The sequence below is a fragment of the Sciurus carolinensis genome, chromosome 2 (assembly GCF_902686445.1).
Source record: "Sciurus carolinensis chromosome 2, mSciCar1.2, whole genome shotgun sequence".
NCBI lineage: Eukaryota > Metazoa > Chordata > Mammalia > Rodentia > Sciuridae > Sciurus > Sciurus carolinensis.
The window spans coordinates 127,000,696-127,018,591 of NC_062214.1; the positions used below are offsets into that span (position 1 = coordinate 127,000,696).

General features: G+C 44.4%; 1 protein-coding gene, 1 non-coding gene and 1 pseudogene across 2 annotated transcripts; 1 reads left to right on the plus strand and 2 right to left on the minus strand.

Moving 5' to 3' along the window:
• Nucleotides 1-5,967: 5,967 nt before the first annotated feature.
• Nucleotides 5,968-6,040, plus strand: LOC124978453 (small nucleolar RNA SNORD55/SNORD39). The gene has a single exon (XR_007107465.1). It is a non-coding gene; the product is annotated as a small nucleolar RNA SNORD55/SNORD39 (small nucleolar RNA).
• A 264-nt stretch (nucleotides 6,041-6,304) lies between these two features.
• LOC124976560 (granzyme H-like) lies at nucleotides 6,305-11,426 on the minus strand (annotated as a pseudogene).
• Nucleotides 11,427-13,592: 2,166 nt separating this feature from the next.
• On the minus strand, nucleotides 13,593-16,932 carry LOC124977087 (granzyme B-like). The gene is made up of 5 exons (XM_047540341.1): nucleotides 16,878-16,932; nucleotides 15,137-15,284; nucleotides 14,598-14,730; nucleotides 14,153-14,410; nucleotides 13,593-13,777 (listed from the first exon to the last, which is right to left on the minus strand). The coding sequence occupies exons 1-5, from the start codon at nucleotides 16,930-16,932 to the stop codon at nucleotides 13,616-13,618; spliced, it is 756 nt and encodes a 251-aa protein (XP_047396297.1). The 3' UTR covers nucleotides 13,593-13,615.
• Nucleotides 16,933-17,896: the final 964 nt, after the last annotated feature.

The window sequence follows — 17,896 nt, forward strand, 5'->3', positions numbered from 1 at the left end:
TGTATATAAAAATGAAGAAAGTGGTTACTACTAGTCAGAATGGTAGTTAACTCTGGGATTGGAGGGCAGAGAGTCTTTTGACCAGGAGGAGAAGTATGAGAGATTTCTGGAGTGTTGATCTTGCTCTACTTCTTGACACGAAACATAGGGCCTGTATTATAATTATTCTTCATACAATTGTGTTTTGTGGACTTTTCATGTGTATGCATTTTTAAAAAAAGTCTATCACAGGGTATGGGTTGGAGAGAACATATGGATGGAGAAGGGAATATATGAGATAGATTCATCTCTGAATTGTAGAGTGTAACTAATTCTAAATATATTTGGAAAAAAAAAAAAACAAGACAAAAAACAAGTAGCAAGCCATTGCAGGACTTTTAAAGAATGAGAATAAGACAGGAAGTCTTGCTTTAGCAAATAAACCCACAGTAATGAAGAGAGTGTCGTCTGGGTGAGGTATAGAGACACATGCTTTTTAAACCTTTTATTTATTGTTTTAATAAAAAAATGTGATTTTTGAATAAGCAAGACTGATATGTTTCACAATATACATAGCTGGTTACATCTAATTTTGGCTGTTTTATTACATTTCCGTCAGTTAAGTTTTTTCTCCTCTGGGATGTTGGGACATTAAGGTCAGGTGTTTCCCACCTCCTCCCTGGGCCCCATAAGCCACCAACAATGAGGATCCTCTGGGCAGGCAGTTACCAACTGTTGCTGGATGGAATTCCCCTCTCTCCCTCTGATCCTCCTCTAGTCAGTAATCATTCTAGTTCCTCTTGGTTTTGTAAGGAGACTTGAGTTCTACTGTGGCACTCCAGATCCTCATGGCAACCTCAAAGTCACTCTTCGAAGGACATTTTGGAAGCACCTTGGGAAGTGTCTACAGATGAGCTTGGGGTTGCTTCATGAAGTGCCAGTGTTGGGAGAAGTCTACGCCAGAGCCATTGTCTTTCCACCATAAGTGACTGCTGGAAGTCAGATGCTTACTTGCAAAGACCTGGCCTGTGTTGTCCTTGTGAGGAAGAGCAGCTGACCAAGGCAAGGCTGAATCTTGTGTTTGGGGAGTCCTGAAGTAATGATTTGCAATACCAAATTCACTGGAGCCTGCATAGAACTCTTCAGTCAGAGTAGTTCCAAGGAAAAAATTATTCAGGAAACCCTGGAGATGGCAGAGACTGATTTTCAAAAAGATTCAAGGTTCTCAGGGGTTTCTGGCAGAAAAACTTACTTCTAAGTCTGGGTAGCTGACCCTGGCACCTGGGTACCACATGAGAAAGAGGTGGAGGTGGACATTTCCCCCAGAGACTCTTGCAGAGATGCTTGGACAGTCCAAATATTTAACAATAGGAGAAGAGCGATATGCAGTGTAATATATTCATGGGATAACATGCTATTTAGCCATTCAAAGCATTGTGCTTTAGAAGACTATTCAGAGGTATGGGGAAATTTGCCCCTTCTGATAGTAGTAGTGGGAAAAGTAGAAGGTAGAACCATGACAGTTCAATACTAATTCTGCAGGGAAAACAGGGTATCAACCAGAAGACGATTTTGTGCAACTCTTAGTTTCATCTTTGTATTATCTACAAAGATAATATGAAGAAAAAAATGGCCCTAGTCCATGATCCTAATAAACGGAAAACATTATTAAGCCCTGTGGTTGAGACAAGCTGGCAGTTTAGCAAGACAATTTCTTTTTCTTTCTAAAGGACACTGGTGAACTCCATCGTCAGGCCTCACTTGAAGTTAGGTGTTGCTGTGTGACTGTTGTAGCAAATGTAATGTGGGTGGAAATACCTTGGACTCTTTCCAGACCTGGACCACCCCATCCTCCTGTGCCTGGTCATCTAGGCACTTCCCTCTCCAGATTTGTTGCAGATAAATTTGAAGAACTGGGAAGCCATCTTTGGGGGACTGAGCTTGGATTCTTTAATCATGGGCTGACTGTGTAATTTATTGCTCAAACTGGGACACTTGAGAGTAAAAGGGGACAGCTACTCATCAGGAAATGCTCATTTAGGACTGTGTGTGAGCAAGAAATAAATTATTGTGTTATTTACTGAAATTCTCAAGTTTATCTGTTATGATTGTCTTCCTGTGTTCCAGCATACTTAAGGCTACCTTTTTCTGACATGAAGTGTTTTTTAAAAAAAATTAAGTTATTTTAATAATTGTAGCATTTAAAATACTGAATAAATTAAAACATGAAAGAAGAAATACATCAATCTCAATCCTACTACCTAACTGACCATCGTTATTAGATATGTTTTTCATCTAGATTTTTTTCTTTGTGTATTTTTACATAAGGGTGATCACAACATGTTTAGTTTTGAATCCTGTATTTTAACATAAACATTTTTCCTCATTTTATTAAAAGTCTGCTAGTGAATATTATTTTAGAAGCCCAGGTGTATTTAGTAAAGAGGCTTTTGAGTTATTTAAATAATGCACAAAATTTGTAAAGAATTAGAAAAAATGTAGGAAGAAAGAAAACTAATAGGAAAATATATGTATAAGCAAAAGTTTTATGTGTGTGTGTGTGAGTGTGTGATCTTTATTTCAAATATTTGTTATAACACCATTATTATTCCTTGGAACAAGAACAAAGATCACCTAAGCAGAAACTTAGGAACTATGTACAGAACTTTACAGAACAGAGGCAACACTTAGGCAGAGAATGAATGTTGACCAGAGAATGGAATTTAGCTGGGGAAGGTGAAGGTGCCCTCTGAATCCAACTTCAGCTGCCATCAGGGAATACCTTGTGCCAGTAACAAATTTGTCACTCAAGTTCTGGGCTAGCCAAACTCCCGCTGCAAACAGTCCCAAATTCAGGATCAAGTTCCTCTGGAAATCATTCCTATTGGTGGCAAAGCGGTGGACTCCCAGAGCCAGTCTCCTATGTTGTCCGGAATTTCGGGGGCTTCATTTGCTGAGCTGGTAGCGCTTACAGGAACCCCACTGGAAGTCATTAATACTTTCCATCCCTGCACTGCACTAGCAAGACCAGCAAAAGTTTTATTGTAGTGTATACTGACCTACAATCCCCTTCTGTCTTAAATATACCTGGTGAACTTTCTTCCATGTGACAAAATGTATTTCTGTAACATATGTATAAGGATTTCACAGTGTTTAATAATATGCAATTAAAAAAAAAAAACCTGTTCCTCAAATAGTGCTGGACATTGCCATTGCTCCTAAGATTTTATTTTTGTAACAAAACTCTAAGGAATAATCTTGTTCAATTTTCTTGGTGTGGCTGATGCCTAGGTCAAAGTTGCCTTTGATTTTTTTTTTTTTTTTTCTTAAAGGGTCTTTGTTGTGACTGGGGATATAGCTCAGTTGGTAGAGTGCTTGCCTCGAGCGCACAAGGCCCTGGGTTCCATCCCCAGCACTGAAAAAAAAAGAAGGGTCTTTGTTGTTAGGCAGGTGATCAATCACTGACCTCTACTCCAGCCCCCTTTTTGTTTTCTTGTTTTTGAGACACTGTCTCACTTTGTTGTTTAGGCTGGTCTTGAACTCCCAGGCTCATGCCATCCTCCTACCTCAGCTTCTGGAGTAGTTGGGTTTACAGGTGCACAGATTCTTTAAGGATATTTGTGTACAAGGTGAGAAAATGCCATTTTCCAAATGTCCACACTGAATCTGATTGTTTTTTATTTTTGAAAATTCTTCCAAATAAGATAAGCATGAATTATGAATATTTTAGCTTATATTAGTTAGTGAACTTTTTACTTTTTTCCAAATGTTTATTAGTATTTAAAAAAGTAACTTGCCTATAAATGTTTTCAACCTAGTTTTCTATAACAGTTGATAATGTAGATGTATAAAGGCATAAGATGAATGTGCCTTGATCTACCATTTTCCTACTTGGACATTAGTACTTATTCCAATTTGGAATTTAATACTGCAATGAACAACTTTATGAATAACCTCCCTACACACCCACACTTGCATGTGCACATACAATTCAGATCTTACATAAGATAAAGTCCTAGAAATGAAAGTTATTAGGTCAAGAGAGAGAAATAAACATAAACTTATATAAAGATAATTTTATAGAAACATGTACCATCAAAAGCAGCCCAGTCTGCTTGGTGCTATGATTATTGTAAGTATTTTTCTCTTCGCAATGCATCTCACGCTCAGCGTTTTTGTCTGGTATAGAGAGGAAACTGACGATAGGGACTGTCCTACAAAGCCATCATCATCCGTTAGCTCTGGTGGTAGAAACCTTGGACACTCTGCTGCTGGCTCAGGTTTATACCCTGGGACTCTGTGCTGACTTTCTGTGGTCTCTGCAGTTTTGGTGAGGAATTGCCTCCAGTTCCTGCACCCTCTAATATTCCCTTGCTCATTTCTGTGTGTGCATTTAGCTCCTCGCTCACCTGTGCTGCTACCAGTGTTGTGATCCTTACGGGTAGACTTGGCCATGGACTGCCACATGTGAAATCTAAGCCTATTTTTTCCCCCTCTATTTTTCAGTGTGCCAAACCTATTTTTCCATATCCATGCATTTGGTTTGTTATTTTTTTCATGAAGTTGCCTTACTTTTTTTTTTTTTGCAGTGCGGGGCATTGAACCCAGGGCCTTGTGCTGTGAGGTGAGCACTCTACCGACTGAGCTATCTCCCCAACCCAGTCTTACTTTTTGATGTTGTTCTCACTTGATTCATTGTCTACATGTAACTTACCAGTGACTTTTTTTTTTTTTTGTACCAGGCATTGAACTCAGGGGTTCTTAACCACTGAGCAACATCTCCAGCCCTTTTGTATTTTGAGACAGGGTCTCACTAAGTTGCTTAGGGCCTCCACTAAGTTGCTGAGGTTGGCCTGGAACTTGAGATGCTCCTGCCTCAGCCTCCTGAGTTGCTGGTATTACAGGTGTGCTCCCCACGTCTGGCTAGTGGAGTTTTCTGATGCAGGATTCTGAATAAGGTCATCTTGATCACAGTGAACTGTCTCATACTTGAATTGTAGCATTTTTGGTGGTGTGGGGCGGTTGTGGATTGAGGTTCACTGTCATGAACAACACAGATAATTTAATTATTTTTGAAACGAGATTTCTTGTGGATTCCAAATACAGATCCACTTGTGCCAATGTGATCTGTCTGGTGGAAGGAAAATTTAGAGAAAAATTTTCATTAGTCTAAGCTTCCACAGGTGAAGACAGAGACTATTGTGTGCCTATTGTAAAGACAAAAGAGATCAATCTGTGCTCACTGATGGAGGGCAAAGTGATAATTTCCAGCCTAGCAGTCCTGGGGCCCTCTGGCTCACAGGCTGCCATAACCCCAGGGTGCCAGCAGGGGGAATCTGGGTTCTCAGGCTGGACCAGGCTCAAAGGGGCTGAGATTGCTGAATAACTCCACAGGAAGTGATCCCTGGGCCTCTGAAAGTTGCTGGACCAGCCCTGCCCAGGTGGGAGGTGGGAGCCTTGGGTGTGTTGGCCGCCCAAATCTGGCAGGAACAATCAATAGAGGAGAATCCACAGAGTTGGGAACTCAGGGAGATGAGAGGAAGGCTGACTCAAATCAGGGTGGGCTGGAAGGAAAAGGAGCTGGTGACCAGAAGCACCTGGAAGGAAAACAGGGGCTGGTGTGGAAAGGCCAGTTGGAGAGAAGGAAGGTTGACTGAGCTCTGTCCTGGGGCCAGGGAAGGGCAGGAAAATGGGGCCTGAGTGAGCCTGAGGGGCATCGGAGGGACATTTCAGCTTTCTAAGCTGCAGACAACCCTGATGGTGGGAGGAGTCTGTTGCACTGGAGAGAAAGGCCTGGGAAACAGGAAACTAGGTGTCTATGGCATGGTCCCTGATCTCCTGGGTCCCTGGAATTATCCCCTTTCCATTGCCCTGCTTCTGTTCTCTGCCAAACTGTTGGGAGCTTGATGAAGGTGGTTGACTTAGAGATAATAAGAAGGCCTAGAAAGAATCGTTTTTTGAGGGCAAAGTATGAAAGGTGTGTGATAGAGCATATGAAGACATATGCTGCAGATGCCCAACTGTGCAGTGGGGAAGCCAACCTTGTAGAGCTGAGCATAAAAGAAAAGTGTGTGGTGGAAAAATTTTTGAGAAACTGTATAGCAGTAAGTTCAGGGAGGAGGGAGAGCTGGGGGAGAACAGAGGAAGGGAAAACCAGAACCTATGGCAGAGGGTTGCCTGGAGCAATGCTGTTGCAGACTGACAGAGGTTCAGTGGATAAATGAGTTCAGGCATATTCACTCTAGATTTCCATTTATTGCAATCCTGCTTGCCTGCATTGGATTCTTGTTCTTCCCCAGAAAAGATAGTCAGGCACAGAGGAAGGTCAGTCATATGCCTGTTGTTGGAGGCCCTGTATGGTTTTCTTTATCCAGGGCAGGAAGTGGGAGACCTTGGTGAAGACTTCTGGAGGGGTCTTGTTTTCTGTCCATAGGATGAAATGCCCTGGACCATGCTGTTACACGTGAGGGGACCCCCAAAATCCCCATGTAGGCAGAGAGAGGAATACTAAACTGGTCTCCTCCTGGCCTTGCCCCCTGGCATCCACAGGGGTGGGTGGTCTCTGTTAGGGAGCTGTGTGTGTGGAATGGGGGCCAGAGTCAGCCTTGTTGTCTCTCTCAATCCCAGGTCTGACCCTGATTTTTCTCTCCAGCTCTACTCAGGCCACACCTTTCTGTAGGATCGTTTTGGGACGACTGACCTTCCACCACCTTCTTCTCCTGATCCACCCAGGCAGTGGACTGATGACTGGATTCCTGGGGAACGCAGGTGGCCCAAACTCTGGCTGGAGGCGTGAGGATTTGGGCATTCTCATACCTCATACCTACTCCAAATTCCTCTTTCCCTGAGTTCTGTCTGTGTAATGCTGGAAACTCACCTTGAAGCGGGTCTTTGTTTTCTTGGGGGTCTCCCCGACAAATATCGATGGCATTGTAATGGCAGAGAGTGATTTGCACTCCAGGTCCTCCTGTGTGGTCAGCTCCACCTCCTGAAGTGTAGTCGCTAAAGTGCTCACTTGGGTCATCATCCCATGGCTGGTCATAAGGCATAGATTCCCTGGCTTCATCCTGGCCTTGCCCCTGGGTAGCCTGAGGGGCTACACAGTTAGATTCTGCTTGGCCTTTCTCTTCAACTGTGGGGCAGAAGTAACAGAGTCCAGTTCAGGCAATGGTCTCTGGGCCTGGACGCCATGATGTCCAGGATGGAAGGGAGGCAAAGGAGCAGTGTCATAGTGGGAGGTGTAACATCTGAGCCAGGGAGGGCAGGAGCAGCAGGGAACAGGGCCTTACCTGCAGTAACATGATGTCATTGAAGAAGCATTTAGGATTGTAGTCTGGGTGAGGGGTGGCTCTTCTCATGGGGATGACCTGCTGGGTCTTCTCCTGCTTTGTGATGTTGTGAGCCCCCAGGGTGACATTTATTGTGCTCTGCAGAGAGCAGAGTGGGGATGGGGTGTGTCAATCACAGAGCATACAGCTAGGAGTTGTAAAGAGCAGGAGAGAGTAGGGGCAGGTTGGGGCTGCAGTGAGGGGAAACAGGACAGGAGGCCCCAGCTGAGGGGCTGTACCCTCTGCTCTCAAGGACACTAAAATAGGACTTCCAGGGGCCCCTTGCTTTTATTCAGAATTATGAAGTCGTTCAAGTTTGTACTGGGGTCCTAATGCATGCTTTCAACCTCCACCTCTGCTTTAATTGTCCAATGTAGTCACTGTCTTCTCAACTGTGCCACTTGCTTTGACCTCTCACCATCTGACCCCAGAGCTTCTCTGTTCTGTTTCTCAGCCTTTCATTTCATTTCCCCAGTCCTGCTTTTGATGAGCTCTCAGAGACTTGTGTTACCAGAACCCTGGGAGTCCTTGCCATCTGTAGTCCTTGCCATCAGGAGAGAGCAGGGGTCCCTGTGGGTGTCCCAGGATGTGTGGGCTTGTTGCTGCTCCTCACCTTCCTTGGCAGTGAGCAGCCATCAGCACAAAGTCCTCTTGTACCAGGATACCACCGTGCCTCTTCTTAGCTCCCTTATCCAGAAACTAGACAAAGGCCCGGTAGGGGTAGGGGTAGGGCTTGGCTTCATGGCCCCTAATGATCTCTTCTGAAAGAAAAAAAATGGGTGAGTGGGATCAGCTGTGGTCAGGAGGAAAGACTGAGAGGTTGGTGATTGAGGGTAGAATTTACAGTGTTTGTAGACAGCAGGGCTGGGCCCTGCTGGGCTTTGTAGGCAGCACTCTTCATAGGCAAAATGACATTTTTCTGAACGTTTTCTTAAGCCTCAGGACCTTGATCTGAGACAGGGAGACACTGTTTGTCCTCTGCCCTGCTTTTGACACATATATGGAGATAGGTTCTATCTTCATGATGGTAGAACCCCAGGGGATACTGGACAGTGTGTCTTGATTCCTTCTTTCTTAGTGAGTCTCCTGGAGTTCCCTGAGCCTCTGCTAATATCCTGATTGATGCCATCTTCTAATCTACACATAGATTTTCTAAAATATTCATGTTCTAGGGTCTAACACATATTGGGTTCTCTGTAAATATTTTTGGCTGCATGAATGAATGACCTTTGGTTAGCCTTTGACTGGGGTATGGTGGGATTGAAGATTGTCCAGTGCTTATGGGATCCAGGACTAGTGGGATGTTGGAGGAGAGTACTGCTCAAGACAAAGGGAGGAACTAAAGGCCTGGGAAGGCAGAAGGAAGAAGTGGAGAAGTCAACTAAAACTGAATTGCAAAGGCCTAGCAGGGAGCCGAGTTTATGGAAGAGTTGGATGTAGTCATGTTGTTACCTCTGAGACCAGTTGCACCCTGGCTTTTCAGGAGTGAGTGAGAGCACTAAATAATGCAACTGGCTCTTAAGTTATGTCCAGTGACCTCTCCCCCAACTGCAGCCTGGTGGTGCCCTTTCCTGGGTTGGAATGAGGGATTTGAATGACTTATCTTTTTTATTTTTACATCATCTGTCAAATGTCTCTCTAAGGACAACCCATTCTCTGGGTGATGGAGGAAAAAGTCTAGGGAGAGGCTAACACCTATTAAACATTCTAGAGAATACCCTCCCTTCTGCCATCCTTGATGAGTCTCTAACCAGTCTCAGACTTATTATTCTGGGTTTGGGATGGAAACTGGGCTTCAGGAAGTCCCTGGGTTCAGGTAGAGGAAAATTCCTGACCCATGCTTGGTAGAAGAGTCAGGAGTACAGGGGATTTTGTGAGATGGGCTTGGGTTTCTGGAACAGGGATGGTGACTCCCTACTCAGCTCCAGAGGCCAGAAGAAAGGTTAACAGGAGCAGGAGTGGCAGCATCTTTCCAGAAGGCTGCCCATGTCAGAACTGTTCAGATCAGAGTAGACAAATCCCCTGGAGGGGATGAAGGAGGTGTAGACTCGGTGATCTCACAGATGTCTTAGATCTGTGTCTCTTTGGTTTTGAGGGGTGTCATGGTGCAAGCTGGTTTGTGAAGGTTCTCTGGTTTGGTTTAGGTGAAAATGACACTGTCACCACATTGACAGCTCTGCTGCTGAGTCACAAGGCGAAAGGAAGAATGAAGAACAAGGAGGTGGAGGGTGATGAGGGTTGTGGCTGCAGCTACTGGAAGGGATGAGACCCTCCTCTGACTGAACGGAACCAAGAACGTCCTCTTTTCTCAGCTCTTGGGTCTTTTTCCATTTTAATAAGCTAATGAATAATTGTTTAGCAGGCTAGATACATGGATAAGAAAGACATGGATCCTGCCCTTGAAACGCTGATAATTGGCTAGCACAGATTGAAAATTTGTGCTCAGAGGAAAAGATGGTCAGGCCTCTGGTGAAGTGTGCTTGGTAAGAAGAGAGAGGCCTGGACTTGCCCTAGGAATATGTGGAGTTGGACACATCCAAAAAACCCAAATATTATTCCCGTCTCACCACCACCACAGCCTCATATTTTCTAAATATTTATAATTTCCTCTTTGAACATAAATAACTCAGTTTTAAACAAAAATCCTGGATTTGATATTCATGAGGATTAAAATGAATATCGATGCTATTGAAATCAAGTGACCTGATTGGATAGAAGGAAAAGTCCCTGAAAAACCTATAAACAGTCCAATTACACCAAAGGCAAGATACCTGATCAACACCTTTGGAAGGAGACAGACTTAAGCACTAATGATGATGCTCTGGATGGTGGAAGTCCCCAAATTTTGTTCTTCTCATTCGCATGTTCCATATTTAACTAGTTTTTTTATGATGAATATGTATTACTTTTATACCTGGATATTTTCCCATTTTCTAAGCACACTGATCAGGATCGAACATTCAGTAAACCACTTCTTATTTCTCTTTAGTCTTTTCTCATATTGAAGTTTTGAGAATAAGTTTCCCTTCATAATGAAAAATGGCAGAAAATATCATCCAACTGTCTATAAGATACATTTGAGGCAGATCTTCGTGATAACGAGTTCCCTTTGGATTAAACACATACATACCTGTGTATTTTTCTCTCTATAACATATACCTTGAATAGTTGTGGCAATATTGAATATACTCTTTGGTATGCTATATTTAGTCACAATATAAAACATAATAAGCAATTCATGATAGTATTAAAACATATTAGTAACCAGCATGAGCTATTTATTTCTGTATTTTAAAATGAAGAAACCAAAAATTGAAGTCACTAGTGACAACTGTCATACAAAATTTGGTGTATTTTTCTGCTATGTAGAAAGTTTTCTAAGTTTTAACTTATAATATATGGAGAACATTCTTCTCTAAGGGGAGACCATTCCCCTCTCTGTATTATTTTTTACTTCTTAATAAACTGTTGTTTAGTGCAGTTTAGATTTACAGAACCACTGTGAAGATAATGCAAAGCTCTCATAAACTCCACATCTAATTTTGTGGTTATTAACATTTTATATTAGTATGGTATTTGTTACAATAATGAATTGCTATTGATCAATTATTGTTAATAAGGCCCCTAGTTTATTCAGATTTCTTCAGTTTTTACCTTCTCTGTTCCAGGAATCCTTCCAGGATACCACATTTCAATTAGACTCCTTTTGGCTCAGATAGTTTTCAAACTCCTTGCTTTTAATGAAATTGAGAGTTTTGAGGGATGCTGGTCAGGAATTTTGCAGTATGTCCCTGTGTTGGGATCTGTCTCATGTTTCTCTCATTATTGGAGTGGAGTTATGGGGTTTGCCATCTTCATTTCCCCATATCAAGGTTGCGTACTATCCGCATGATTTATGAATGTTGACCATGACCTCAGTCACATGGTTGAGGTCGTATTTATCAGATTTTCACTGTACAGTTATTTTTTTATTTCCTTCTTTCTAGACTGTGCTCTTGGAAGGAAGTCATTTAAGGAATGGAGATTTAGGAAACCAACCTTGCCTGTAAACTAGAGAACATGTTGAGTAATTTAGCCAGTGTTGCCTACAGTCCGGGGCACCTTACCTGGGTCAGACATTTCATTTTTAGGCTTTTTTTTTTTCCCATTAAAGGAGACTCTGGGCCTCCTAATTATTTTAATACACTCTAACCACAAAATATATTCCTATAAATAAATGCATCACCTAATCTGAACATGTATGCCCTGTTTGTAATCTTTTGAAATACCTGGTTTTTCCTTTTCACTTTGCTCTGTCACATGCAGAAAAACAAGTTCTTCTTGTGTGTCTGCTGCATCAGTTTGTTTTTAGTGTCAGAAAAAGAAGCTGTGTGCTGTAAAAGAGTTTAAGCCATAGAGCGACTTGATGGGCCAAGAGATGAAGGTACAATCCTTTGAGGATACCATGACTGCAGAGAGATGCTTTTCCCAAGGTAAAAGAGTGTGATGGGGAAGCCTATGCTTCTCTCTGCTGCAGTGCCCAGCCTGGCTAAGATCTCTGAGGGACTGGGTTGTTGTGTTGTTGTCAGCCTGGCTCAGCACGCAGCAATCTAGTCTGACTTTAAGAGTGATGCCTTGAAGATTAGAGAAGCTTCCATTTTCCAAGTACATGTAAGCCTGCCATTTTGGTTCAATTGTGGGTGTGCCTGGAACTCAGTAATAACTAAGATTACATTTCTCACTGGCCCAGGCTTAAAGTCAGACCCCAGATTTTAGGAAAATGTGGGATATTATTCATATCTGAGTTTGTGTACCAAGGTTCATTTTCATGCCACAAAATCAGGACAGGTCTGCTCACACTCTGGTCTTCCTCACCACTTTCCTCTTGCCTCCTGGGAGGGAGTGCTCTTAAGCACTGATAGGACTAGAAAGCCTCTATTTCTCTAGACCCCTTAATCAGCACTTCTTAGGTCTGCTGTAATGATGCTTTCAAAAACTGTAGCATGTAACATCAGGACAATTCAAATGAGTTTTATTATCTTCACAAGAAGATGATTGTGATTCTTGTGGATTTTAAACCCAGATCCAGGCCAGGAAAGTCACCCAAGCAAAGTGACATGCAAATCAGATAAACCACATAGATTCCATGATGACAGTTGCTTTGCTGGGACCCAATTGCCTGGCACACAGTACTGATGTATTGGTTGATGGCAGAATGTTGCTTCTGTCCTGCTACAGAGGCAGATTGTCTCACATAAATGGTCATTATAGCCCAGGGTACCAATTAGGGAGTTCTATCCTAGAGGCCAGGCTATTGGGGTGCCCAAAAGGAAGAGCCTGAAAGAGATCAGGCTGCTGAGTGACCTGAGTTCAGGAGCAAGACTCCCAGGCCTGAGGAGGACTGACCTGGCCTTGATCTAGGTGAAAGCTCTAGTCTAGAGTTCTGAGGACATTCCCTGCTTCCTTGTCCTTTATGAATAGGGCAAAAGGTAGGCTAATGCTCAAGATTCACAGAGCATGAGAATTTTGGTGAGTACAGGAGAGAAAGGTCGCTCAGGTTCTCACAGGATTTTAGGGATCCTGGACAGTGGGAGGTGGAGAGAAGCTGACTCAGACTAAGATGGAAGGTCATCTGGGGTTGTGGGAGGATGGATTGCCAGGAGACCAGACACTGCACTGGGTTCTGGCCCCAAGACAGGCCTGTGACAGACACTTAAGCTGCATCTGGTGGCATTGACAGTCCTTGCTTCCAAGCTGCCAGTTGTGCTGATTTGGAGAGGGAGCCCTGCATGAACCATTCTTTCCAAAAGATTCTACCCATTTCTAGTAGAATGGGAAAATGGCCTCCTACCCCAAGACTTCCTAGGTGATCTCCTCTTCAAATTTGTGTTCTTTTGTGTTGTCATATTGGCACTGAAGTAGCATGGGGTAGGGATAAAATAAGGTAAGATGGCACTATAGGAAGGAGGTTTGTCTAGAGAGGGTCCTTCTTTTCCTGGGAAGCTTAAACTCAGCCTTCTGCAGGGAGTTGGCATTGGGACAGTATATTTGGAGCCAGTATCAACCCAGCATGATTTTGTATTCTAGAGGTGGAAGGTGGAGTGTGTCTGAGGGGGGAGCATGTAACAAATCAGAAATGTGAACAAATCCTGCTGGACATACAGTCAGAAACTTACAGAGTATTATGTTGATGAATAAAAGAGGAATCCATCACTTCTGTTCTAGAGATGAAGGTTTATTAAGTACCCGGCACTTTCCCCTCTACTCCTCCACCCAGTGTACTTTGGGTCTATGCTGCAGAGAAGATGAAGATCAATCCTGGAGGCATCTCAGTCTTGTCCTTGCAGTTTGACGGATCTCATTATTTTTTTAATCCAGAACCGAAAGACTGAGATCCTGGTGTAGACACTTGGAGGTGTCCCAGACTCACTTCCAAAGGACACAATGCCCTGGGCTACGTTGTTACACACAAAGGGACCTCCAGAGTCTTCCTGTGGGCAGAGAGAGAAAGCCCTGAACTGGCCTGCTCCAAGTCCTGCACAGTCCCCTCCCAGGGATTAGTGGGCACTATTAGAGGGCCATGTTTGTGAAATCAGGGTCAGGGCAGGCCTTGTTGCCTCCTTCAGTCCGGGGACTCCAGCCTGACCCTGCCTACTCCCTCTAGTTGAGTGAGGCCTCTCCTTCCCCAGTAAGACTCTGTCCATGAAGTGACCAATGGGCAGTCAGTCTCCAGTGCATGCCCCCAACCCCAGGACCAGAGACTGAATTGGTGAAAGGCTGAAGGGTGTGACTAGTTTCCTTTGCCATGGATTTCCTCAAAGTTCTGCTGTGCCCAAAGCAGGGATGGTCAGGGAGGGTGAGCTCACCAGAAATGAATTATTCTTCTCTTTTGGGTTCCCCACACAAATCTGGATGGTGGAGTTGAATGACTTTCCGAAATGGTTGATACATTCCTTGTCTTTTTGGATTTCAAGCTGTACCTCATGCAGTTTCGTTGTGTGTTGGTTTAAGTCAAGGAGTCCCCAGCCGGCCACAGTGCACACCATCCCTGGTGTAAGCTGGGAATCTCCTGAGGGTAACTTGATGAGGTTTACCTCATCAGTCAGCTTGGCCTTCTTTTTCAACTAAAGACAGATAAAAGGAATTGGGATCAACCAACAGCCCACAGTCCAGACAGTCATGGGGTTGCCTTCTTCATGACCCTGGGACAAGTGAAGTGGTCATTCTGGGAAGGAGGGATGGAAACAAGGCCATGAGGATGCAGCCCCCCAAGATTAAAGTGAGCACGATCTGTGAAATGACATGCCTTACCTGCAATAACATGATGTCATTGGATAACTTGCTGTTAAAATATGGGTGGGGGATGGCTTTTCTTACAGAAATGATCTGCTGGGTCCTCTCTTTCTCCTTGATGTTGTGGGCCCCCAGGGTGACATTGATGGATCTGTACCAAGAGCAGACAGGGAGGTAGAGTCACAGGGGATACAGCTCAGATTCCCTGAAGGAAAATGATTAGCCCAGAGCAGGGCAGGGGGGAGTTGGGAGGAAGTATGGGAAGAAGGCTCTGGGCTGAACATCTCTCATTTGCTTCCTGGCAGCCAGGACTGGGTGCAGTTCCTAGAGCAGATAGTGTGCTCATCCATGCACAGAGCTCAACTGTCTCCAGGTGAGACTCTGAATTTCTCCCATTTGCAAACTGCCTCCTTCCATATGACAAGTCACCTGCACTGACCTGCTCTTCTCTCCTCAAAGCTTACCTGCTCTCCAAGGAGCTCTTTTGTTTTTAGCCCTTAGGGAGAGGATTTCCTGTAGGGTTTCTCTAGAAGGAATGGACACAGGTGTGAACTCACCTTCCCCAGCAGTGGGCTGCTGTCAGGACAAAGTCCTCACGCACGAGGAAACCCCCACAGTGTCTTATGCCCATTGTAGTCTGGAACTGAAGATATGCCATGTAGGGATGAGAATGAGGCTCAGCTACCCGACCACCGATGATTTTCCCTGAAAGAAAAGTTCTGTCCTGCCCTTGGTGCACTTGGAGCCAAAGGCTGAAGAAGAGGAACTGGGATAAACCACAAGAAGGAAAGGACTGAGTGCTGTGGGGTTACCGTCTAGGGTGCTGGGTTCCTTGTTCCCATTCAGTCAAGAATTGAACTGCAAGCAAGCAGCAATTGTATTGCAAAAGGGACAGACAAAATGCTCTGCAGAGAAGGGACCCCTGAGCTGGTATCTGGTGGGAAGCTTTGATTTGTTCTTCTTATGGTCTCTGAAATTTCCTCCTTTCCTTATCTTCTCCCCTATCCACTCTCTCCTCTCTATTATTGATTGTTGTCCCCTCTGTTCACACATTTGTTTTAGTTTTTTTGTTGGATCCCCCGCTTAGGAGCATTAACACAGAAGTATCTGTCTGCTTGGGTCTCCTGTTGGGTCCAAAAGCACTTTCATCAAGCAGGAAGTTGACCTCACTAGAAGACCCTCTCTGTGCTCCTTTGTTTTGGCCCTGCCCCTGACCTTCTCACCTGCCATCTTGCCCTGGCTTCCCTAGCTGTTCTACATCCCCCTCAGTGACAGGGTCTAAGTAGCAGCAGCAACCAACATGGGACCCTGAGCATTCACTACATAGCATTGTTGGTTGAAGAGTGAACCACAAGGCTGGATATGCTCCCTCTGAAGAAGAGCAGGGCAGTCCTTCTCTGTAATCCTGCTTCAGACTTCAATGATGACAGACAGAATTTGAGTTTGGAACAAGCAGCAGAGTCCCTACAGATCCTGGACAATCCTTTCTCTGAAGTTTCTTAGCCTTTCCCCCCACCTAGATCGCACTGAGCTCCTACTGGTTTCAGAATATAAAATCAGGATACTGAGTCGTGTTTCATCTTTATCTGCTGGAGCCAGACACCAAGTAGGTACCTAGTAAAGGTCTTGGCTTTGTGAAGGAATGGCTCCTGATTAGCCTCAGGGTGAGGGTTGGAGGGGTGGTGCTGGTGACATTGTGAGTACCAGGGAAGTTGGCATCTGACAAAGCCACTGCACCCACCTATAACTGAAAAATGACCTGAGAGAACCTGAGGCTGAACCAAGGGAAACGTAAGTGTTAAGGCGACTAGGATGCCCGTCACTCTGAAATCAAATGGGTCCCAGGCTTCTTTCCTGGGCAATGTGAGAATGACAAAGTTTGGAGAAGCAGGTGGAGATTGAGGGTAGATTTTAAGGCATTGAATTAGAAAATTAGTGGGCTTTACCTTGATTACAGAAGCCAGCCCCCTTCTTTAAGCTTCTTTTAGGGGATTAGTTATTTCTTCTTTCCTGCTTATAAACATTTTTCATATGTCTTTGTGAAAGGGCCTGCTTTCTAGATGGAAAGGGTAGAGCTGGGGAAGGGGAAGGTGCCCACTGGCTTTTGTAGAGACCAACCTTCTGACCTGCTCCTCCCGTGTGCTTCCATCCCACATGAGACCTACCAGTCTTTGGGTGAGATTGGACTTGCTGCTCAGAAAGTTACTAAAGGCGCACTTGAGCCAGGATGTTGGATTGCAGCATCTGAGCAGGGCTGGGCTTGGGGTTGGGCTTCAGTTGTTGGGGATGGTCACTCACCTGCCTCTGCCCTTGGGCACAGAAGAAAGAACAACAGGAGCAGGAGTGGCTGCATCTTCCCAGGAAGGCCTCTCTGGTCAAAGATGTTCATGTGTACTCCTCGTCTTTTAACTCCCAGTGTTCTCTTCTGGTCTGGTGGGTGCTCTTTTATCTAAGATGATCTTAGCCTTGCATCACTGTCTGATCAACACCTGATGCTGAGTGAGAATTTAGCCACATAAGCACCCATCGCTCTTGATGCAGTGCTGACCACAGAAGCAGGAACCTGGAACCCATGGTCACAAGCTGGGGTGCTAGAAGTGTCACATTGGCCAGTAGTGAGTCCTGGGCCACAGGAATATGCATCTCATTATGATAACTACAGGAAAATAATCATTTCCTTTGCTTTCATTAGACCTTCAGGATGATCATTTGTTGAAACCCTTTTCTGTGTAAGACTCGGAGATATTGAAGATGAGATTCTTTGGCTGTGGCAGAGATAACAAAAACATTAGTGAATAGATTCGATGGTGCAGCCGTGATTATAGGGATTACAGATGGGGTGGGAGCTATGCTGAGACCATGTGCCTCAGTTGCCCAAGAACTCAGTGGTTCAAAATCACAATGAAATGGGGAAAGCCACTAATAGGTAGGTGCCAATTCAACTGTGGCAGCATGGAGCCTGGTAATTCTAGGACTTCTCTCTCTCTAGGGAGCTAATAAGAGGTTTTAGGGTCCATGGCCAAGGAGGCTGGGAAGCTATTATAAGAAGGGGCATCATATGATCTCTGAGAAGCTGTGCAGGAGACTCTTACCTCAGATATCCTCCCTGGTAGGATTCTTCACCTGATGTAGTGACTCCAACCCTAATTCTTGAAGAGTCTTCGTGGTTTTTCCTCCTTGTGCTGCAGGTCATCTTTTGCTGACCTCATTAATTTGGAATGCTCTTTGCCTTGGAAATCTGTCCCAATCACCCAGGTACCATGGGAACTCACTTATTTGACAGTTGGTTATTTCTCAGGAATTAAGACCTCTAGGCC